Here is a 25,957-nt window from a genome sequence, read left to right as displayed (position 1 = left end):
TTGTGGTCAAATTAAACCTGTAGCAGAAATGTGGTTCCACTATGTGTGCCAATAGTGCCATGCCGGTCACAGTCACTCAGCAGGGACCTCCAGGGCAGTACAGTATGTAGGAATGGATCCTCACAACCCCCCTCAGATATTGCTTCGTTTCTGATTGCGCATTACCCCTGGTTACATCGAAAAGCAATGATGATAAAAGGACATGGCTGAAGTGCACAGAAGGAAGACACACAAAGCAATGTAGTAAAAGTTGCCGCAATGCCTGATTTGCAGCTGCGCTGGATAGAGACACCGTCTGGTAGCACACATAGTCCTGCGCTGCAACAACCACTGACCTCTGCTGGGGTCTGTGTGCCCCATTGAAGGATCTTTGTTGTGAGGATAAATGCGTGATTAGAATGTAATAATGTACAACAGATGCTGCTGTCTCTCTGCACAGGGATTCCTGCCATTGCCTGTTTGTGTGGACGGCGTCTTTCTACCCAAACCAGCAGAAGAGATTTTGGCCGGCAAGGAAAGCAATAAGGTCCCATTACTTCTCGGAGTGAACAACCAGGAGTTTGGCTGGATACTGCCTCAGGTAAGACACTGTGGGGGCACATTCTAAAAAGCATAAAAATCCTGCGCTTTGTGTGTGAAGAATTAGTATTTTATTTCCTGTAAATTTGGCATATGTCTTACTGCTGACTATCTTGGGAGAGGGACATAGCTGGGGTCCCGGGAACCCCGGAACACTTGGTGATTCCCAGGTCCTGTTTATTCCACATCTTACTGGAATTTCTCCCTTCATGCGCTCACTCGTTATTTCTGGCGGGTTCAGTATAATTTACCAGCGGGCGGGATGCCGGCTATCCATATCCCAGCCGGCAATTTGAATGTATCCCTTTCTGGCAGATATGTTGAGCAAAGTCCATTACATATACAATTTGGGGGGGTTCCCAACTTCCCTGACCAGTTACTAGTGTGTGCAGCTTCTACTGTGGACTTTTGTGGCTTCTTGTCCGATGCTTTCAGCTGAATAAAGCACCAATAAAGCACCAGAGGTAAGCAGGAACAGAGAGATAAGCAGGAACAGAGAGGTAAGCAGGAACAGAGAGGTAAGCAGGCGTCGCAGCGCGGGGGGGGGGGGGGGGGGGGAGGGAAGTTTCTTCACTTCCTCTGTCACCCGGCTCCATAGCACTGCACGCTAATATGGACGAGATTGTCCATATTGTCCTGTATGCATAAGCGATGGGGCAAATACCATGAACAAGCGCGGGGCCGCGCATCGTTCATCGTTGGTGCCTACACACTGAACGATATGAGCGAGTTCTCGTTCATTAATGAGAACGTTCATATCGTTCAGTGTTCTCTTCCAGTGTGTAGGGTCCATTATAGTTCCACATCAAATAGGAATCTAGCTCTAGGTAAACCTAGCAAACCAGCAGCAGGAATCAGGTGTGCTTGTGGAGGGATGCAGTTACAATGCCGCAGAATGGTATCCCAACAGTCGAAATAGGCACATTGGGGGTTATCAGAGTCGTTAGCAAACCAAAAAAGTTAGCAATTGGGTAAAACCATGTTGCACTGCAGGTGGGGCAGATGTAACATGTGCAGAGAGATTAGATTTTGATGGGGTATGTTTAAACTGAAATCTAAATTGCAGTGTAAAACTAAAGCAGACAGTATTTACCCTGCACAGAAACAAAATAACCCACCCAAATCTAACTCTCTCTGCACGTTACATCTGCCCCACCTGCAGTGCAACATATTTTTTCCCAATTGCTACATTTTTTGGCTTGCTAACAGTTCTGAATAACCCCCATTATACTGTAACATCACATGTTATTTCTCTGTGACATATTACAGCAGTCCATGAATGGCCTATACCAGGGCCGTAGTTGTTAAAATGTTCTTAGGAATAAGAACTGCACCTAATGTTCTACTCTGTCATTACGAAGAATATTTAGAATTAAAGGGATAGAATAATAAACACATGACCCTTATAGGCCCTACACACTGGCCGACATCAGTCAAAGATATGAACGATCTCGTTCATAAATGAACGAGATACCGTTCATATCTTAGAGTGTGGAGGCTCCAGCGATGAACGATGCGCGGCCCCGCGCTCGTTCATCGCTGGTCCCCCGTCGGCTGTACATGCAGGCCAATATGGACGATCTCGTCCATATTTGCCTGCACTTCAATGCAGCCGGGTGACGGGGGGAGTGAAGAAACTTCACTCCCCCGTCACTGCCCCTCCGCCGCCGGGCAGCTCGGCGGTGGAACGGCCAATGTGTAGGGCCCATTAGTATATATTGGTGACATCCTGTCATTCTCGTTAGCGTTAGGTCATTAGTAGATCGTTTGTCGAAATTAACACTTGTGCACGATATTGTGAGTCCGGAATGCCGGGGAACTGCCGGGGAGTTCAAGGGAAATTGTTAATGACATTGCATTGTTTGTGAGTCGTTAGATGTGTGGCCACCTTCAATTAGTACCTCTGTCAATTTGATTTAACCTGTGCTGAGCTATGGATATATTTAAAACCTGGACCGTTGCGGTATCTTGGGGACCACGTTTTGGAACCTCTGCAGGAGGTGAATTCTGAGCTTTTATTACAACGTTGATATAAATGGGCGCTTATAAAAAAATATCGCTTATAAACAATATTTGGCTTTAGAACTTATTGTAGATTTTGTTATTTTTTTTTGTGTGTCCAGCATTTGAATGTGACGCTAATAACAGAGGAAACACACAGAGAATTGCTGCCGTTGGCACTCAGAACTATTCCTATACTGGTAAGATAAGATGTGTAATAAATAATTCACATATTTATTACATGATGCGTAATAATATCATTTACATTACATGAATGTTTTATATTATATAGAGATGTTCTGTTTTCTTCTGTATGTATGTTTTTAGGAGGCGGTGGCGTGTTTACTAGTTCACTAAACCCCAGTTTATTGTTTATTCTGCATGTTTAACCCCCAATATCACAGGGTTTGGACGCCAGTGGCATTCCTTTTGTTATGGATGAGTACTTTGGCGGCACAAAGGATTCCTCTGAGCTCCGTGACCAGTTGATTGACGCGTGCGGAGATGTGTTAATGGTTATACCTGCGCTCAAGGCTGCAAAATACCATCGAGGTACGAGGCACAGCAATAACCTCAGTGATTCTCATTGTGTTTCTGTTGTTTCATTACTGTTTACATGTTATTCGGACCTGTAATTTGCCAGAGAGCAGGGGCACGGGACATCATTGCTAACATGCTGCAACATTCTCTTGGAGAACAGTTTATGCAGTCGCACACAATGGATATTACACTGAAATAAGACAGGTGTTCAAAGACCCAGGGTTGGACTGGCCCACAGGGGTACTAGGGAAACCACCGGTGGGCCCTACTGCCTGGGACCCCACCCCCTCCTCTAGGGATCAGGTTCCAGACTGTGCTGTTACGGGTTCACTACGATATGCCGGCGGTCGGGCTCCCGGCGACCAGCATACCGGCGCCGGGAGCCCGACCGCCGGCTTACCAACAGTGTGGCGAGCGCAAATGAGCCCCTTGCGGGCTCGCTGCGCTCACCACGCTACAAGCACGGTGGCGCGCTACGCGCACCACACTATTTTATTCTCCCTCCAGGGGGGTCGTGGACCCCCACGAGGGAGAATAAGTGTCGGAATGCCGGCTGTCGGGCTCCCGGCACCGGTATGCTGGTCGCCGGGAGCCCGACCGCCGGCATACTGAAGACCACCCTGCTGTTACTTATCTAGTACATTATCTTGCATGCACTACAGTATTTACTGTATATATTTATCTAGGGGACCCACACTTGCAAAATGGTTAGGCAAACTAATGTGGCGGATGGGCACACCCCCTCTAGAAACTGGCCACACCCCTAAACATGGGCCCCTACCATTGCATCCCCCCGGTGGGCCCTACATGCCCCAGTCCGACACTGCATAGACCTACTCTCCCTCTTTCTGGTGCGCTATAAAGATTTGTGCATATAAACGCTCCCTCGCTGTCGCAAACAGTGTTGGTTTGATTGCCATAGGTATAATCAGTGGCGGGTGCAGCCCCCGAGCTGCAGGGGTGACTACCTTGTGCAGGGGGTTGGTCACACCATAGTCCACATTGATAATAATGGGGACTGCGGCCTGTGAAATTTCCTGCATTAGGTCATGAGTCCATAGCATCAATACATACACTGCAGTTTCTAAATGTATATGAAAAAAAGGCTTAATAAATAGACTGCTAAGCCCACTGCAGTGTCAAAGTCAAAAATATTACATAAAGAGAACATACAAACTATACACATTATGAGTCGCTATGCTTGCAAATACGCGCAGCGTGCACAGCTATATATGGTAACACACGCATTTACACGGACATGCCACAGAGATGGATTCAACACTTATTTCATACAGTACATAATTATAATATCAAGCGCCAGTCCTCATGATGATTTAAAATTATCTAATGAATTAATGTCATGTATGTGTATTATTTGAAAAAAAACAGATACACCGGTCATATTTACTATTAAAACAACCAGCTTAATGTGTAGATTCATTTGATACTTGTTATTAAGTTGTAGGACATTGCAGCAGATAGTTATGATTACATGTATAAAAGCAAAAATCGCTCTTATTTGAACCATAGAAGTTCCAAACAGGAAACTCAGGCCAGCCCCTTTGGACGTCCCCAAGGGCTGAGCATGTTCAGCACATACAAAGAAACTAGTGACCCAATCATGAATGAAAGAGAGTCCCCTCCCCCAGAAACTAGTTAACACATTTTGCTGGTCACACAGGAAAGCAGTTCATGTTTTGGTCTCAGAGTGGCTGTGTGGTCTCAGACGATGATGGACTTGCTAGCAGATTAGTTCCTGTATTTATTTACAGAGAGAGGGAGACATAGGGGTATATGCAATTGCGGTCGAATTCCCAAAATTGTCGAATTTCGGGACATTTTCGCCAAAAAAAAAAAATTTGTCAATGCAATTCAGTACTTTCCGTCAAAAAAACGGACTTTCAAAATTCGACTTTTTGAAATTCGACTTTTTGCAAATTCGACTTTTCTGCAATGATACAAGTGCTGCAATTCGACCAAAGTGTATTCAATTCAAGTTTGGAAATTCGACAACAGTGCTTTTAGACAGCAAATTCGTCATTTTTAATCCGCCACACTTTGGAGGGTGAAACCAATAAAAAAAATTTAAAACATGTTTTTTGTGTGTTTTTTTTTCTTGGTAATATCAGATCTATTTATATTAGAAGGGATTAGGTACTTGGTTTGTCTTTTTTGGAGGCACAAGTATTATTTATATATTTTTAAAAATAATATATATATATATATATATATATATATATTTATTTATTTATTTATTTATAGATGGAATGGTAAAATCCCGGAAAAAAATGGCGTGGGGTCCCCCCTCCAAAGCATAACCAGCCTCGGGCTCTTCGAGCTGGTCCTGGTTCTAAAAATGCGGGGAAAAATTTGACAGGGGGTCCCCCGTATTTTTAAAACCAGCACCGGGCTCTGCGCCTGGTGCTGGTGCAAAAAATACGGGGGACAAAAAGAGTAGGGGTCCCCCGTATTTTTCACACCAGCATCGGGCTCCACTAGCTGGACAGATAATGCCACAGCCGGGGGTCACTTTTATACAGTGCCCTGCGGCCGTGGCATTAAATATCCAACTAGTCACCCTTGGCCGGGGTACCCTGGGGGAGTGGGGACCCCTTCAATCAAGGGGTGTCCCCCCCCCAGCCACCCAAGGGACAGGGGTGAAGCCCGAGGCTGTCCCCCCCATCCAATGGCTGCGGATGGGAGGCTGATAGCCTTGAGAAAAATGACAAGAATATTGTTTTTTCCAGTAGTACTACAAGTCCCAGCAAGCCTCCCCCGCAAGCTGGTACTTGGAGAACCACAAGTACCAGCATGCGGGAGAAAAACGGGCCCGCTGGTACCTGTAGTACTACTGGAAAAAAATACCCAATTAAAAACAGGACACACACACCGTGACTTGTACAACTTTATTACATACTGCCGACACACACATACTTACCTATGTTGACACGAAGCAGTCGGTCCCCTTCTCCAAGTAGAATCCACGGATACCTGAAAATAAAAGATAATTATACTCACCTTCCAGCGTCCAGAGATACATCCACGTCCAGAAAATAATCCAGGTACTTGGCAAAAAAACAAAACGCAAATACCCGTGCCAGCGGACTGAAAGGGGTCCCATATTGACACATGAGACCCCTTTCCCCGAATGCAGAGACCTCTATGTGACAGCTGTCACAGAAAGGTCTCTTCAGCCAATCAGCGAGTGCAACGTCCTTGCACTCTGCTGATTGGCTCTGTGCGCGTCTGAGCTGACAGCGCATCGCAAAGCCTCTCCATTACTTTCAATGGTGGGAACTTTGCGGCTAGCGGTGGGGTCACCCGCCGATCAGCGGCTGACCGCGGGTAACCCCCCGCTGACGGCAAAGTTACCACCATTGAATATAATGGAGAGGCTTTGCGATGCGCTGTCACAGCACAGACAGCGCACAGCCAATCAGGTGAGCGCCACGTAGTAGCGCTTCCTGATTGGCTGAAGGGACCTCAGTGACAGGAGTCACGTGGGGTCCCGGCACATTCGGGGAAAGGGGTCTCATGTGTGAATATGGGACCCCTTTCAGTCCGCAGGATCGGGTCATTGCGTTTTGTTTTTTTGCCAAGTACCTGGATTATTTTCTGGACGTGGATGTATCTCTGGACGCTGGAAGGTGAGTATAATTATCTTTTATTTTCAGGTATCCGTGGATTCTACTTGGAGAAGAGGACCTACTGCTTCGTGTCAACATAGGTAAGTATGTGTGTGTCGGCAGTATGTAATAAAGTTGTACAAGTCACGGTGTGTGTGTCCTGTTTTTATTTGGGTATTTTTTTTTCAGTAGTACTACAGGTACCAGCGGGCCCGTTTTTCTCCCGCATGCTGGTACTTGTGGTTCTCCAAGTACCAGCTTGCGGGGAGGCTTGCTGGGACTTGTAGTACTACTGGGAAAAACAATATTCTTGTCATTTTTCTCAAGGCTATCAGCCTCCCATCCGCAGCCATTGGATGGGGGGGACAGCCTCGGGCTTCACCCCTGGCCCTTGGGTGGCTGGGGGGGGACCCCTTGATTGAAGGGGTCCCCACTCCCCCAGGGTACCCCGGCCAAGGGTGACTAGTTGGATATTTAATGCCACGGCCGCAGGGCACTGTATAAAAGTGACCCCCGGCTGTGGCATTATCTGTCCAGCTAGTGGAGCCCGATGCTTGTGTGAAAAATACGGGGGACCCCTACTCTTTTTGTCCCCCGTATTTTTTGCACCAGCATCAGGCGCAGAGCCCGGTGCTGGTTTTAAAAATACGGGGGATCCTCGTGTCAAATTTTTCCCCGCATTTTTAGAACCAGGACCAGCTCGAAGAGCCCGAGGCTGGTTATGCTTTGGAGGGGGGACCCCACGCCATTTTCCCCCGTTTTTTCCCGTTTTTTAAAATCGCGGCAAAATCCGGCAAATCGGCCGTTTTTCGCCCGCGGGAATGTCGAATCCGTTTTTCATTGAATATGGTGAATTCCGGTAGCCACCTGCCGGAATTCACCTGTCAAATTGTGTCGAATTAAAAAACGGCGATAATTTGCCGCGATTCGCCGTGAATTGAATATACCCCTTAAGCTGCATTGGAAGGAATGGTAATTGTATCGCTGGCATGTAACTGAAATTGTATGTAATTGTATATAACTATATGTAACTATGTTCTAACTGCTTACTGTGTGAGTTGTAACCATGTAACTATAGGTATACTGTACTTTGTAATATATATTGAATCCATATCCTTTTTAATAACAAATATATACATCAATGAGCTTTGGAACTCAGATAATGTGTGGGTGTATTGTTTTCTCTTATGGGATACAGTGTTTTGCGATGTACAGCGCACTTTTATCGTATATGGTAATAAGATGTGCCTGGCATCTGCAATATATATTAGAGAGGGCATTTTAAATATTTGTGAGAAATCAATTTGGCATTCATAGATGGGGGCTGGTCCGCGATATCACGTTCTTAATGATGCACTGTACATTATAAACGCGACGCTGTGGTCGATCAGCTTGTGATGGACGCATCTAAAGCTGAGAAAATCATATCCGTGTGTATTGTTGTGGTATTAGTAAGACGCTGATATGAAATTTTAAGGGATAATGCGTTTCTCATAATATTTAAGATGCTAAAATGTCTTTTTACTGTTGCAAAACAAGGTTCAAATAAGTCATATTGTGTTTGATTCAGATTGGATTGTTTATCTATTTAAGTAGGTTTAGAAGTATATTTAAAAGTTGCTGCATAGCTGTGATATAGGTTTTATTTTTAACTCAGGCCTAAAATAACTTCAGGTGCTTGCATGGTGTGTGATTTCTTTGTGACAAAGGAAGCCGCATGGTCTGTCCTCCATTTTGGACTAACCACATGGCCTGTCCACCATTTTGTGTAATCCTCATGGATGTGGAAGGGGGAGGAGCAGCGGCCATTTTGGGAGGGTCATTTTCTAAATAGCTGATTTTCACTGCTCAGAATAATCAGCTTTCCTTGGTCACATGAAACACGATTTATGAGTTACCAATGCATTTATTTAACCCATGCCATAGTCAATTGCAAATAGTTTCAATGGGGCCTAGTGAAAGTTAATAGTGAGATGAATACTTGATGTTAGAAGTACACACAGATAAAAACAAAGTTTTTTTTTCTTTTACCTCTAGGATTTAGTTAACTCTGCTTGCTATAAGATAGCCATTGAAATGCAAATTAACCTGTGTAACTGCTTTTTCTTAGCAGTGAAAACCCCGCTTACAGGCAGACAAAAGCACACAGCATTAATATGCAAATTAGAAGCACTGAATGGGTAAATGAGTCTCAGAGGAGACCAGTGAATGGTACATATATATAATATTATAATTATGTGTGTGTTTATATCAGTGTATGTTCTGCAAGATGGCTATCCAATCTGAATCCTATCATTTAAATTATTGATCATTGCTAGATTCATATAGACCTATGTGAAACCGGAGATAATTTGTTGCTATATAGTTAAAACTAAAATAAGTATTTAAGGAAGTAAGAGTAAAATCACAAAACGCAGTTTTGGACCAGTAGTAAGAGGGTTTATACAGAAAGAATGTGTGTTGTGTTAAGTGAGCAATTATAGTTGGTATTGCTCACATTTATAGAAATTGTATGATTTGTGCTATTGCGGACGTACGGTTTTGTACACGTGTCTCGGACAAAGTACAGAACTGCACACGCGGCGTAAGCACGGTCGCGTGTTTATGCAAATTGTGTAAGAATACGGGCGCTAAGTACAAATTACACAATAGTTCGTTTAGTTTAAAGGTGGGACAGTAGCCAAGCTACAATAGCACCAAATTACCCGGTTTCTAAAGAAATTTAGTATAAAAACAAAATTTTGTATAAATATTTTTTTTTAAATTGCCTCTGGGGGTAAAGCTGCCAACTTGAATGAATCCTAATTTTCTGTACAGAAAAACCAAAGTGTATTTGAGTGAGCGAATGTAGGAGCGAGTGGAAATTTGAACCCCGGAATTTGGGATCCCGTCGTGCGGTACACCAAGTGAGTGGAGGCTTGGTGGCGTGAGGCGGCTGACTCACGTTAGTATAAGGTTAAATACGTAAGTCGTGAGGAGACTTACACAGGAGCGTGGTAGGGAATTGTGAATTATGAACTGTGTGACCCATGTAGGTTTTTTTTATACGCTCCGGCTGAGGTTTCGCAGCTTGTGATTCGATTCCAGTGGTCGTACGGCAGATAAGTAACAAGTACCTATACGCTGTGCGATTGGACCGCACGTTTGTGGGTGCGATATATAGCGTAACGTGATATTCTTTTTACGAGCTTTCGCGTAAAATTGCGGTATCATCAGCGCTGCATAGAGCATACGCAAGCGTAATTTGTGTATAATAAAGTGCATAGGGAGTTTTCGCTGGTCTCTCTCAGGAAAATCTCCAACGACAGATACTTTACTGGAAAGGGTAAGTTATTCCTAGAAACTTCCAGTAAATATAGGTCACATAGGGCCCTAGGTTGGGTACATTGCCTTCGCTATCGACAGTGTATGGTAGTACTGGCCAACGTGGGCGGTGAGTGGGTGGAAGTGCTCGGAGAACTTTCACCTTTGCCTTATATTGAGTATTTTGGTGTTTGTGGGAAAAGGCCCACAATTATGGGAGCCAGTTGCTCAAGTAAGGGACATTTTGTAACCAGGGTTCAGGTTGAAGAGCCGCGGCCCATGGGGTCAGCGAAGTTTAAAGGAAAAAGTATTGAAGACTTTTTGTCTGAATGGGAAAGTGTGACTGACAAAGATAGGGAACCATTCCCTAAGGTGGGCAGCTTTGAACCAGAGGTATTACAGAACTTAAGGATAAGAATATGTCTGATAAAATCCCGAAAACAAAGGGTCACACATACAAAATGTTTAAACCTGTGGCAGCAAGAGGGGTTGGTGAGTTTGATCCTAAGGTATTGCAGGTGGTATGTTTAACCAAAGTCATATAAGACAAGAATGGGAATATAAGAACTGTTTGAACTTGTAGCAACAATAAATAAGTAGAAAACAAAAAAAAAAAAAGAATGCAAGTACACCGCCTTATGTAGATGTGGAAGCAGTTACGGCCAGCATACAAACTATCGAAAATAATAAAAATATGAAAAATATGACTGTAACCTATATATATATACTAATGAATGTTGAAGTTTTATTTAGGAGGAGAAGGTGACCTGATTGTTTTCAGCCATTTCTCATGTACCCAGAGGAGTATCCAACCGGTAAAAGAAGAGCAGTAGCCTATGGGGGAAGTGGCTGAGACCAGTGGAACAGGTAAGTATGGTATCATTCGTGTACATATATAGTAAAATCCAAAAATGAAACAAAAAAAATCAAGAAAGTAACGTCAGAAATGGAGAAAAACCTGTCCGCACATTAGTATTTGCCAGCAGGAAAGCGGACAGAGACAAGGTAACCCCAGGGTATTTCTTTCAGTTACTATATAAGAAGTATTTGTTCCTAGTAATGCCCCTAGTAAAGATGAGCTCGGAAATGTTTGTTGGACCATGTACAGACCCTTAATACGGGATGAGAAGGATTGAATGAATACTTCGCATGACCTAGAAGCTTGTTAAACTTTTTTTTTGTTTTTGTCTCTTGCAGTAATAGAAAACTCTCCATCTGGATAAGACGACTGGTAAACAGTAATTCGGCAAAGGTGGCTGTCTCTGTGCAAATGGACAAGCTAAATAAGGCATTGAGTGTCAGGGTGCAGACTTCCTTGCAAAATCGGAAAGGGGTCACAGTAGCTAATCTTAGATAGTGTGCTATTAAACATCACAAGAATAGTGTTAGGCGCAGAGAACAACAGGTGGAGAGGTTGAGGGTGGTAAGTATACTGGCACATACAGGAAAGACCCATCAGTCCAAACCTCAGATCCCTAATGGTAAATAATATGTTACACTTGTAGGAAGGAAGGGAATTTTGCCAGAGATTGTAGGAGTAGTAGAACACATAGTCAATATAGATCCCCTAGACAGAAAACACAAGCCACATTATTAAACAAATAGACGGGACCAATAGACATATAGTAAAGAATCATGAGCCATATAGAAAACACAGATTCGGTTAATGGGAAGAACAGAATAAATGCAACTTACTAATGTTACATTTTGCTGTTCTAGATGCATGTCCATCACAGGTAGAGGAAACTATCTCACAGATACCGGGTTCCCTATGAACTTAGGATGGACAGGACACTGGATTGATGGCTGGGATAGTCCCAGTAGAGATAAGAAACACAGAATTTTTTTTAAGGGGAGTAGACCAAGTAGAGAATCACTTCTCCTTAGTGCCCAATCCAGTTGCCAAATTGTTATAAAATCTTCTTCACCTCTACAAAACTTATCTGTCACCAACCTCTATTCTGTTTCTCTACAGTTTTCCACTTCATCTTTTGCGTTCACACAGGGTGGTACAATACATGGACCCAAGTACAGTTCAAACTCCACATGCCTAGGTCCTTCAGAGTTCTGCCCAAACCCAGTATATCTCAACAGCACGATGACACCAGTATTACTGCAGTGTGCCTTGTCATGCACAAAGGGTGGAAAATGGGAATACTGGTGAAGGGAAATTTTGTATAGACACTGATATGCTTGTTGGAGAATGACAAACCTGACATTTTCTTTTTCATTTTCTTCTTCTTTCTCTTCTCTAGAGATGTTTCTTTTTTTTATTTTTGAGTTATGCTCATGGTACTCTACATTGCAAATATACGATAGAAAATTAAAATTACAAAAATTTGTGTTCCCTGCAGGAAGAGGCAGTCTGGAGGACAAAGGGGTATGGCCAGGAGTCCTCAGGACTGTGGGCAGGTGGACACGGTAAGCCAGTAGCCCCCAGAGCATACCTTCCAAGTCTAGCTGAGGTGGCACACGGTCTGACTCATCTAGGCAAAGAGGGTAGGTGCAGGCAGATGAGAGTCTACTGGTGTGCGCCAGGATTCTATTCTCATACAGGTAAGAGAGCAATGACCTGTCTTGCTTGCTTGAGGAAGAATATTGGTAAAGCAATACCAACAGAGCCATCCCATATCCCTCCTGCAGACGTATCTTTTCAGGAAATACAAATCGACTTCGTACAGTTAACACCCTTTAGGAATTATTGTTATGTATTGGTGTGCACTGATGTTTTCTCAAACTGGGTAGAGGCATTTCCTGCTGCCACGGATGCTGCTGTGTTTACCGCAAATAAAAATTGCGCAGAAATTTGTGTGTAGATAATGGTACCCCTAGAAGTAGGAGCAAAGCCTGAAATTGTACTATTGCGATCATAGATACTACCACTAGTATTATGTAGCTTCGGAACCATTCCCAGATCTTCACTCGACGAATCACCCTCTTTGAAATTTGTTTTTGTTTTGGTATTTGTGTCTTTTTGGGTTGTTTTTGGAAGACAACCTCATGTCATGATTGATCCGCACAATGATCAGAAATACACCAATGAGGTGACAGTACAGTACCTTATTGAGATGGGCCAACATTTGAGAACTTGACAAAAGAACTTGAAACTGTTGATTGTTGGTATGCCAAATGCTAACTGTCTTGATTATGAACCAAGAGACTGTGTGATTGTCCTTACGCTCAGGTTGCCTAATAGACAGGTGGGAAGGACCATACCAAGATTTGTTGACAGCACTAAAGGTCGCCGAAAGAGAGATTTGGGTCCACTTGTCCCACTGCAAGAAGGGCGCTGACCAGGAGAGAACTCGTGAAAAAGTAGTTTATTGCTCACATTCATCGAGTTTGTGAACTGTGTGTTCGAAGTGAACCGTGTGTTCAAAGAGCAAGGTGGAGAGCAAAGTGAACTGTGTGTTCCAAGTGAACTGTGTGTTCAAAGAGCAAAGAGATCGCAAAAGTATCACCAGAGACCCTGTTCCGTGAAGACTGAGAGACGGCACTGTTGGACACTACCTGAGCGTACTAAAGGACTGCAGAAAGACCGGTCATTGTAATTGATTTGTTATGAACAAGAGTTGTTTTGTTCTATTTCTCCTTTCTCTCTTTCCCACTGACAAACATTTTCTTTCAGGATATTCTATTTTTGCGAGGTTTTTTATGAGGAGTCGAGTGTGGGACTGGAACTGATTCTGTATGAAGGAGTGATTTCCTTATAGGATCCCAGGATTAGCCGATTAGTTTGTTAAAATCAGAGGAAAATCAAAGGTCTAGTAGTTATGGAGTTCAGATGTAATCAGGAACAGTCAGACAATGGCTATTCACACATTGCAGATAATATATGTGGAAGAAAGGTTTATGAGTGGCTCTCCCCGAACTCCGAAGGTTTATGTTATTTATGTTATTTGTTCATTGATTAAACAGAATTAGCATACGTTCCAGAAATGGAAACAATGTTCAGAAAATGATAGGAATATGTAGATCATGAAAATTTTTTATGTCACTGTCACGATTTATTTATGTCTTTTTCATCTACCCAGCAGAACCTCAATCGAATCCAAACATCAGTGTACAAAGACGTAGGTACATGTATGTGTGAAATGTTCGTCGCAAATCAGACATTATAGGCCAAAGCACCGTCCCAGCATACTCTATAGGTTGAATGTTGTCTCACACCCAACCAGTGGTCCCGTGACCGCCGAGTGCATATAGAGGATGTCTCGTCCTCCTCCCTGTCTTCCCCAAATATAGTCAAGTGTCTGATTTGCAAAATGCATACATACTTGTGTCTAGGTCACCGATTATGGTATGAAATATTTTTTCTTACGTTAATAATTGATGGCAGTTATTGTTTACTGCCAAAGGGTGGACTGTCAAAGTCAAAAATATTACATAAAGAGAACATACAAACTACACACATTATGAGTCGCTATGCTTGCAAATACGCGCAGCGAGCACAGCCATATATGATAACACACGCATTTACACGGACATGCCACAGAGATGGATTCAACACTTATTTCATACAGTACATAATTATAATATCAAGCGCCAGTCATCATGATGATTTAAAATTATCTAATGAATTAATGTCATGTATGTGTATTATTTGAACGAAACCAGATACACCGGTCATATTTACTATTAAAACAACCAGCTTAATGTGTAGATTAATTTGATACTTGTTATTAAGTTGTAGGACATTGCAGCAGATGGTTATGATTATATGTATAAAAGCTAAAATCGCTCATATTTGAACAATAGAAGTTCCAAACAGGAAACTCAGGCAAGCCCCTTTGGACGTCCCCAAGGGCTGAGCATGTTCAGCACATACAAAGAAACTAGTGACCCAATCATGAATGAGAGAGAGTCCCCTCCCCCAGAAACTAGTTAACACATTTTGCTGGTCACACAGGAAAGCAGTTCATGTTTTGGTCTCAGAGTGGCTGTGTGGTCTCAGACGATGATGGACTTGCTAGCAGATCAGTTCCTGTATTTATTTACAGAGAGAGGGAGACATAAGCTGCATTGGAGGGAATGGTAATTGTATCGCTGGCATGTAACTGAAATTGTATGTAATTGTATATAACTATATGTAACTATGTTCTAACTGCTTACTGTGTGAGCTGTAACCATGTAACTATAGGTATACTGTACTTTGTAATATATATTGAATCCATATCCTTTTTAATAACAAATATATACATCAATGAGCTTTGGAACTCAGATAATGTGTGGGTGTATTGTTTTCTCTTATGGGATACAGTGTTTTGCGATGTACAGCGCACTTTTATCGTATATGGTAATAAGATGTGCCTGGCGTCTGCAATATATATTAGAGCGGGCATTTTAAATATTTGTGAGAAATTAATTTGGCATTCATAACAGTGATATGTATTCATAGTTCAACAAGCAGCCCCCAGCCTGGGCAGGGTATGTGTGTTGCTGTAGGCCCCTGAGCCTCCCTGCAGTCCGTTGTAGTTGCTATCACTGTTACCTCTATTACCGCTACCTCACACAATGCACCTATAACACACATTGGGGCAGATGTACAGTATTAATCCTGGAGAAGTGATAGAGCAGTCATAATGAAGTGATAAGTGTAATGTGATAACGTGCCAACCAATCATTAAGGGTTTTAATAAAAGACAGGAGATGATTGGCTGGTGCGTTATCACCTTCCATTTATCACTCCTTTATCACTTCCCCAGGCTTAATACATCTGCCTCATTATTTCTCCCAAGGTTATGTAATACTGCCTGTTGAATGCCGTTGCCCAAGTGTATGGATGGTGCAAAGCATTTGGGAAAACAGCACATTCGTGTGATAAACCCCCAGTGACGCCCCCACTGTGTACGATCCAAGGACATAGGTGATAATGATGAGCAGTGGGTTCCAGCAAGGGTATTGTCATCATAGCGTTATATACACGTGTATTTTAGTTATTATTGCTGACGTTCTATGGACACAGATCCCGCATCGCACCTGACGTCTGTCCCTATCCTTCCCTGTTAGATTCTGGCCTCCCCGTCTACTTTTATGAATTCCAGCACCGGTCGTCAATGTTTCAGGACACGAAACCAGACTTTGTGAAAGCCGATCACACGGACGAGCTCATTTATGTGATGGGAGGTCCTTATCTGAGGAACGGTGTGGTGTTCGCTGGTAAGTCACGTAAGCGGCAAGACACGCAACGATTAGTTATGTTGTTCTAGACTGTCCAGGAGGAGCATTATACAGAGCAGATTGTTTTATGGAATATGGGGTGCCTCTTATCATATAGGGGAGCGGTATCAGCATTGAAAATAGTGGAGAAGTGGAACTACCAGCTTTGAGGCGGCATTTATCAAGTACATTGTAGAAAATGATAGATAGCAGGTGATTGGTCAATTTGAAAATTTCACTTCTCCATTCTTTTCTCTGTTTGATACATACTGTATCCCCCTAAAAGAGATATATGTAATAGTCAGATCCCTGTTTAATCCATGTCTTTCCATCCTGTAATACCCCCACTAGAGGTCTCTGGGAGCATGGGCTCATATAGGGTGTCAGGTCATTTGACATGGATTGACTGGCTCATCCAATCAGAGCGTCCCTACAATACCCTTTCATCCTCAACTGTAAATTGTCCAGGGGCCGTGGCCTGTTGAGGGCACCATGCAGTGCCCACTGATTGCATTTACCAGATGTTTTTTGTACTGCACATACATCTGATTCACGGTGTGCATGTGCAGCAATGGATTGCCAACAGCAGTCATAGGGGGTCATTCCGAGTTGATCATAGCTGTACTAAATTTAGCACAGCTACGATCGTTAACTCAGACATGCGGGGGGACGCCCAGCACAGGGCTAGTCCGCCCCGCATGTCAGTGCCGTTTCTCCCGCACAAATACAAAAGCATCGCATTGAGGAGTAACTCCCGGCCAGCGCAGCTGCTATGGCTGGCCGTCAGTTGCTCGACGCTCCCGCTGGCCGCAGCGGCTGCGTGACATGTCACGCAGCCGCCGTGGCCGCCCCCCCCCCCCCCCTAATCGGCAGCTTAACGCCGCAGTTCAGCCCCCTCCCGCCTAGCGACCGGCTCTGTTTCAGAGGCGATCGCTAGGTAACGAAAGCTGGCATGCGCTGGCGCACTGCAGTGCTGGCGTATGCGCAGTTCCGACCCGATCGCTGCGCTGCGACAAACTGCAGCGAACAATCGGGTCGGAATGACCCCCATAGTGCTGATTGGGATGCCGAATGATTGACAGTCAGTGAATGTTTGTGGGAGGAAACGTGCGGAGGGGGCGGATAGTCAAAAATGGGCGTACTGCAACTGTTTCAGGGGCGTCGCAACCATTTTAGAGGCATGCGGCAGTCAGTAATTGCGTCCTGGTACGCAGTTTCACCGGCCCCGACAGCTTAGTTGTGACGGGCATTCTGAGCAACCAAAGAACTTTGATAATGCGTCCTTGTACGCAACCGGCAGATTAGAGACACCAACGGTGGACCTCTCTGTACAAATCCCAAAAGCTGCAACATATCCTCTCACTAGCAGAAACTGGGTGAGATTTACTAAGCAGTGATAAAAGTGGAGAAGTGAGCTAGTAGAGAAGTTGCCCATGGCAACCAATCAGCTGCTCTGTATATTTTTGTAGTATGCAAATGATACATTTCAATGCTGATTGTTGCCATGGGTAACTTCTCCACTGGCTCACTTCACTTTTATCACTGCTTAGTACATCTCCCCCTGTCAGTCACAACTGAATAGGGCCCATTGTCCTCGCTTGTGTCAGTTGCATTGCTTGCAGCACAAGTTCCTCTCTCTGTCCCTGCATTGCATAGTGGATATACAGTAATAAAGCAGGCCGCTTGCTGGAGTATTTAATTGTATAATACATGGCATGGCCAGTATTATTACTCCTCCCAGCCATTGCATTACTGATAAAAGTGCAGTAAAATCCGTCTTTCTTCATTTCTCCCGGCTGACTCCTATTGCAAAGAAAGGTTGGTTATAATAACTTATAAGATACTTACCCGTGTACTGAAAAATCCGGCAGACCTCATTCTGGTTCATTTAAGTGAGTCTGAAAAGATTCTAGACTGGTTTGTCACATGCCGTTCTCTATGCTCTACAACAGAGCCTGGGAGGCGCCGGCAGAGACTTCTAATACATCTTATGGTGCGTACACACTGGCCGATATACTGGCCGATATATTGGGGGTCCGTCGGCCAGTGTGTGCGAATGATATGTCTGTGAACACCGTCATTCACTGACATATCGCGTCCAAGGACGGATTAAGGTCTGTGGGGGCCCCTGGGCAATACATTTGTGGGCCCCCACACACTGTCCTCAAAACATCGGAGTAGGAGTACAGCATTTACCTGTCTCCTCTCCATCCTCCTCGGCAGCTGAGACGTTCCTTTACTGCTGCGGCCGCCGAGGAGCTTCGTTCACAGCAGTGTGAAGTCTCGTGAGATTTGACATTATCTCGCGAGACTTCACACTGCAGTGAGTGAAGCTCCTCGGCGGCCGCAGCTGTAATGGAACGTCTCAGCTGCCAAGGAGGACGGAGAGGAGACAGATAAATGCTTGTGTGTGGGCCCCGGGACGACCGCCCCCTTCCGCCCCGCCGTTAATCCGGCTCTGATCGTGTTGGCCGTGCAGCACTGCCATATCTAACGATATATAGGCGACCGCCCATACACATGCTGCACCAGAAGGCGGTGACTGAAAACTGAACTGGGCGGGCGAATATAAACATCTGTCCAATTTGTGACGTCAGTCCCGACTGATAAGGCAGTATGTATGCTCAACACACTGCCTGGTCATCCATAGATATATCTGCAGATCACTCGATCTGCAGATATATCTACTAGTGTGTACCCAGCATTAGAAACATCAAAAAAATAAGAATTTACTTACCGATAATTCTATTTCTCATAGTCCGTAGTGGATGCTGGGACTCCGTAAGGACCATGGGGAAAAGCGGCTCCGCAGGAGACTGGGCACAAAGTAAAAGCTTTAGGACTACCTGGTGTGCACTGGCTCCTCCCCCTATGACCCTCCTCCAAGCCTCAGTTAGGACACTGTGCCCGGACGAGCGTACACAATAAGGAAGGATTTTGAATCCCGGGTAAGACTCATACCAGCCACACCAATCACACCGTACAACCTGTGATCTGAACCCAGTTAACAGCATGATAACAGAGGAGCCTCTGACAAGATGGCTCACAACAAAAATAACCCGATTTTGTAACAATAACTATGTACAAGTATTGCAGACAATCCGCACTTGGGATGGGCGCCCAGCATCCACTACGGACTATGAGAAATAGAATTATCGGTAAGTAAATTCTTATTTTCTCTAACGTCCTAAGTGGATGCTGGGACTCCGTAAGGACCATGGGGATTATACCAAAGCTCCCAAACGGGCGGGAGAGTGCGGATGACTCTGCAACACCGAATGAGAGAACTCCAGGTCCTCCTCAGCCAGGGTATCAAATTTGTAGAATTTAGCAAACGTGTTTGCCCCTGACCAAGTAGCTGCTCGGCAAAGTTGTAAAGCCGAGACCCCTCGGGCAGCCGCCCAAGATGAGCCCACTTTCCTTGTGGAATGGGCTTTTACAGATTTTGGCTGTGGCAGGCCTGCCACAGAATGTGCAAGCTGAATTGTACTACAAATCCAACGAGCAATAGTCTGCTTAGAAGCAGGAGCACCCAGCTTGTTGGGTGCATACTGGATAAACAGCGAGTCAGATTTTCTGACTCCATCCGTCCTGGAAACATATATTTTCAGGTCCCTGACTACGTCCAGCAACTTGGAGTCTTCCAAGTCCCTAGTAGCCACAGGCACCACAATAGGCTGGTTCAAGTGAAATGCTGAAACCACCTTAGGGAGAAATTGAGGACGAGTCCTCAATTCTGCCCTGTCCGTATGGAAAATTAGGTAAGGGCTTTTATAAGATAAAGCCGCCAATTCTGAAACACGCCTGGCTGAAGCCAGGGCTAACAGCATTACCACTTTCCATGTGAGGTATTTTAAGTCCACAGTGGTGAGTGGTTCAAACCAATGTGATTTTAGGAATCCCAAAACTACATTGAGATCCCAAGGTGCCACTGGAGGCACAAAAGGAGGCTGTATATGCAGTACCCCTTTGACAAACGTCTGAACTTCAGGAACTGAAGCTAGTTCTTTTTGGAAGAAAATTGACAGGGCCGAAATTTGAACCTTAATGGACCCTAATTTTAGGCCCATAGACAGTCCTGTTTGCAGGAAATGTAGGAAACGACCCAGTTGAAATTCCTCTGTAGGGGCCTTACTGGCCTCACACCACGCAACATATTTACGCCAGATACAGTGATAATGTTGCACAGTTACATCCTTCCTGGCTTTGATCAGGGTAGGGATGACTTTATCCGGAATGCCTTTTTCCTTCAGGATCCGGCGTTCAACCGCCATGCCGTCAAACGCAGCCGCGGTAAGTCTTGGAACAGACATGGTCCCTGCTGGAGCAGGTCCTTTCTTAGAGGTAGAGGCCACGGGTCTTCCGTGAGCATCTCTTGAAGTTCCGGGTACCAAGTCCTTCTTGGCCAATCCGGAGCCACAAGTATAGTCATTACTCCTCTCCTTCTTATGATTCTCAGTACCTTGGGTATGAGAGGCAGAGGAGGGAACACATACACTGACTGGTACACCCACGGTGTTACCAGAGCGTCCACAGCTATTGCCTGAGGGTCCTTTGACCTGGCGCAATATCTGTCCAGTTTTTTGTTGAGGCGGGACGCCATCATGTCCACCTTTGGTTTTTCCCAACGGTTCACAATCATGTGGAAGACTTCTGGGTGAAGTCCCCACTCCCCCGGGTGGAGATCGTGTCTGCTGAGGAAGTCTGCTTCCCAGTTGTCCACTCCCGGAATGAACACTGCTGAAAGTGCTATCACATGATTTTCCGCCCAGCGAAGAATCCTTGCAACTTCCGTCATTGCCCTCCTGCTTCTTGTGCCGCCCTGTCTGTTTACGTGGGCGACTGCCGTGATGTTGTCCGACTGGATCAGCACCGGCTGACCCTGAAGCAGAGGCCTTGCCTGACTTAGGGCATTGTAAATGGCCCTTAGTTCCAGGATATTTATGTGAAGTGACGTTTCCATGCTTGACCACAAGCCCTGGAAATTTTTTCCCTGTGTGACTGCTCCCCAGCCTCTCAGGCTGGCATCCGTGGTCACCAGGACCCAGTCCTGAATGCCGAATCTGCGGCCCTCTAGAAGATGAGCACTCTGCAACCACCACAGGAGAGACACCCTTGTCCTTGGAGACAGGGTTATCCGCTGATGCATTTGAAGATGCGATCCGGACCATTTGTCCAGCAGATCCCACTGAAAAGTTCTTGCGTGGAATCTGCCGAATGGAATCGCTTCGTAAGAAGCCGCCATTTTTCCCAGGACCCTTGTGCATTGATGCACTGACACTTGGCCTGGTTTTAGGAGGTTCCTGACTAGGTCGGATAACTCCCTGGCTTTCTCCTCCGGGAGAAACACCTTTTTCTGTACTGTGTCCAGAATCATCCCTAGGAACAGCAGACGTGTCGTCGGAATCAGCTGCGATTTTGGAATATTTAGAATCCATCCGTGCTGTCGTAGTACTACTTGAGATAGTGCTACTCCGACCTCTAACTGTTCTCTGGACCTTGCCCTTATCAGGAGATCGTCCAAGTAAGGGATAATTAAGACACCTTTTCTTCGAAGAAGAATCATCATTTCGGCCATTACCTTGGTAAAGACCCGGGGTGCCGTGGACAATCCAAACGGCAGTGTCTGAAACTGATAGTGACAGTTCTGTACCACAAACCTGAGGTACCCTTGGTGAGAAGGGCAAATTGGAACATGGAGGTAAGCATCCTTGATGTCCAGAGACACCATATAGTCCCCTTCTTCCAGGTTCGCTATTACTGCTCTGAGTGATTCCTATTTAAACTTTTACTCTAAGCAGCTCAGGAGAGCCACCTAGATTGCACCCGTCTCGTTCGGGCACAAAATCTTAACTGAGGCTTGGAGGAGGGTCATAGGGGGAGGAGCCAGTGCACACCAGTTAGTCCTAAAGCTTTTACTTTGTGCCCAGTCTCCTGCGGAGCCGCTATTCCCCATGGTCCTTATGGAGTCCCAGCATCCACTTAGGACGTTAGAGAAATGGGCTATTGCAGTCACACCTGGGGGTCTAGAGATGTCGTACCTGCGACAGCAGCGGTGTCTTCAGCTATGGCTATAGAGTACCGGCAGTCTCGTGGACAAAAGTACCAGCAGAGTCATCTGATGCGCCAGCGTTCCGGTGAGTATTCTCTCCCTATCCCTAATCCCCCACCATCGGATTTGTACGTAAACCATCAGGCTCATTACACCATGATTAGCCTGTGACTTGCAGGCATTGATGACGAGTTCCCGGTGAGTCGCCATGATGTTTTAAAGGGGCAATCATTTAAAAGGCAAAACCATCCCGCAAGTAGCAGGTTATTACATTTACCCCTCTGTCTATGTCCCACTTTGTCAGGAACGGTTCCCATTTACTGGGGTTTCATCACTCACATCAACAAATGTTAATAAATGTTTTAAGCCTATTTGAAACAGATGCGCGTAGAAGAAAACAGGACAAACTATTAGCGCATGTGTTGTTTTATTGCTTCTTTTTTTTCTGTTACTTTTTGTCTTTTATTATTTAGTAGAATTCTACCCCCTAAAAACGATCTTCTCTTTTCTTTCCAAGGTGACGCTACTGATGAAGAAAAAGCCCTGAGCCGAACAATTATGAGATACTGGGCAAACTTTGCCCGTAATGGGTAAGAGCGTAGGACTTAAGGTTGTTATATCATTGTCTATGTGCCAGGCATAGGCCGCCTGTAGGGCAGCTGGAGATACGGTCGTTGAAGGTCGACATGTATTAGGTCGACATGGTCAGTAGGTCGACATGTACTAGGTCGACAGGTCAAAGGGTCGACATGAGTTTTTCACATTTTTTTACTTTATTTTTTATTTTTCATACTTAACGATCCACGTGGACTACGATTGGAACGGTAACCTTGCCCGAAGCGCGAGCCATGCGAGGGAACACGGTGCACTAATTGGGGTTTCCCGTCACTTTACAAAGAAAACAACGTAAAAAAAGAAGGAAAAAAAACATGTCTACCTTTTGACCTAATGACCATGTCAACCTATTGTCTCTGTCGACCTAATGCATGTTGGCCTTCCATGGTCGACCTAATGACTGTCGTACTAAGTTGTGTCTACCCAACAACCAATACCCGGCAGCTGTATGTTCTGCCTGCCCCTGTCCCAACTCTGGATCTGCGGCTCTTCGGCTGTTATGACATAAATTAATAGTGTGGGGGCATAGAGCTGCCACCAACATACAGTACCACCGACATACAGTACCACTGACACTACAGTACCACTGACACTACAGTACCACTGACATACAGTACCACTGACACCACAGCACCACCGACATACAGTACCACTGACACTACAGTACCACTGACACTACAGTACCACTGACATACAGTACCACTGACACCACAGCACCACCGACATACAGTACCACCGACATACAGTACCACCGACATACAGTACCACTGACACTACAGCACCACCGACATACAGTACCACCGACATACAGTACCACCGACATACAGTACCACCGACATACAGTACCACCGACACCACAGTACCACCGACATACAGTACCACTGACACCACAGCACCACTGACACCACAGTACCACCGACATACAGTACCAATGACACTACAGTACCACCGACATACAGTACCACCGACATACAGTACCACTGACACCACAGCACCACTGACACCACAGTACCACCGACATACAGTACCACTGACACTACAGTACCACTGACATACAGTACCACTGACACTACAGTACCACCGACATACAGTACCACTGACACCACCACCACTGACACCACAGTACCACCGACATACAGTACCACTGACATACAGTACCACTGACATACAGTACCACTGACACTACAGTACCACCGACATACAGTACCACCGACATACAGTACCACCGACATACAGTACCACCGACACAGTACCACTGACACTACAGTACCACTGACACCACAGTACCACCGACATACAGTACCACCGACATACAGTACCACTGACACTACAGTACCACCGACATACAGTACCACTGACACCACAGCACCACTGACACCACAGTACCACCGACATACAGTACCACTGACACCACAGCACCACTGACACCACAGTACCACCGACATACAGTACCAATGACACTACAGTACCACTGACATACAGTACCACTGACACTACAGTACCACCGACATACAGTACCACTGACACCACAGCACCACTGACACCACAGTACCACCGACATACAGTACCACCGACATACAGTACCACTGACACCACAGTACCACTGTAACTCTTGTGTTACGCATCTTATTCGTTGCAACTTCGTTATCAAGTTTTATGCGCATTTATCAATTACGCCACAAAATAGAACCAAGATTAATGGAAAGTGATTGCCTTTATTGTCTGCAGCGATCCGAATGGCCCTGGCCTGGCAGAATGGCCGCTGTACAACATAGATGAAGAGTATCTGGAAATTAACAAGAAACAGAAAACATCTAAGAGGCTAAAGGAGGACAAGTTTAAATTCTGGACCGAGATCCTTAATGAGAAAATCCGAGCACTGTCGGGGGAAAGAGGAGACCATACAGAACTGTAGATCTCTCCATGATCCTCATCTTTCTGTATTATAATGTGGAATACTTTTAAAGTGAAACTGTTATCATAACTCGTTCACTGCTAAGGATTAGTGGGACTTGTCCTAAGGACTGCAAGGATTCAAATAATAGGGTAAACTAAAGGTCCGTACACACTTAACGATTAAATGAGCGACGTCGCTCATTTTCCCCCTCCTTGAGCGACGCCGCTCATTTTATCGTTAAGTGTGTATGCCGCCAGCGACGAACGATGCGCGGCCCCGCGGGTCGGCAACGATCGTCGCTGTCGCATGCATGAAGGATGTGGACTGTCGTCCACGACCTTCATGCAGGACTGGCGGGGGCGTGACGTCACTGAGCGATATAAGCTGTCATATCGCTCAGTGTGCATAGTCGGCCGCCGGCCGGCCGGCCCGGGAGGAGGAAACATTAGACGATGTCGCTCACAGAGCGACATCGTCTAATGTGTATGGGCCTTAAGCTAATAGCAGAGGAACCTAAACTTTTCCCTCTTATAGTTGCTGTCGGTCAGATCTGATAGGGGAGGGACTTTATGATGTCATCGCATCAGGGATGTGATTACATCACATCTCCTCCAGATCATGACTTTTCATGATCTGTAGGAAAGAGCATTAAAAGTGCTCTATCTCCCCCATTGTGGCACCCACAGACTCAGAGGTACCCTTGTTTGAAAGAAGAGGGTCTCCTTTTTTACACGCTGTGGCCGCTAAGATGTTATTCTCAGGAGCTCACGTGTGACCACCAGAAAACGTTCCTACACTGCAGAGATCATTATGAAGTCCTGGGATGGGGAATTATGAAGTCCAGATTTTGCACATTCTGACATCAATAAACGCGCATTTGATGCAGTAAGTTGTCTTTTTGTCTATTTTTTAACTACACATTTTATGCGTCTCATACAAACACCTTTAAAATTAAGAAAAATGCATTATCATTTTCAAGTGCAGATATTATTATGGGAACAGATGTGTAGAATCCAGGTTTTTACTGTTTTGGAAGGTTCATTAATACAGCAGTGAAACCTATGGGGGTAACTATAGTGGGTGCTGCTAAAATGGTGCCTGGGGACTTAGCGGCCGATCTCCTCTGCATCCAGCTCACATCACCATCAGGGCCAAACATTGCTGCAAGAACAGTGACACTGTATT

The 25,957-nt window shown here is 45.1% G+C and overlaps 1 protein-coding gene across 1 annotated transcript in view; it reads left to right on the top strand.

Annotated features, from left to right (window-relative positions):
- The window catches only part of LOC134969579 (fatty acyl-CoA hydrolase precursor, medium chain-like), a 173,966-nt gene extending 148,305 nt beyond the window's left edge, over positions 1 to 25,661 (top strand). Inside the window, exons 8-13 of the mRNA XM_063945627.1 lie at positions 440 to 580; positions 2,703 to 2,780; positions 2,985 to 3,132; positions 16,059 to 16,208; positions 22,778 to 22,850; positions 24,604 to 25,661. Coding sequence (XP_063801697.1) covers positions 440 to 580; positions 2,703 to 2,780; positions 2,985 to 3,132; positions 16,059 to 16,208; positions 22,778 to 22,850; positions 24,604 to 24,790 — 777 coding nt within the window. The 3' untranslated portion in view covers positions 24,791 to 25,661. The remainder of the gene's footprint in view (positions 1 to 439; positions 581 to 2,702; positions 2,781 to 2,984; positions 3,133 to 16,058; positions 16,209 to 22,777; positions 22,851 to 24,603) is intronic.
- Positions 25,662 to 25,957: the final 296 nt, after the last annotated feature.

This window comes from Pseudophryne corroboree, chromosome 11, assembly GCF_028390025.1.
Source record: "Pseudophryne corroboree isolate aPseCor3 chromosome 11, aPseCor3.hap2, whole genome shotgun sequence".
Lineage (NCBI taxonomy): Eukaryota > Metazoa > Chordata > Amphibia > Anura > Myobatrachidae > Pseudophryne > Pseudophryne corroboree.
Note: the sequence above shows the minus strand (reverse complement) of the source record. Positions and strands in the feature narration are given on the sequence as shown.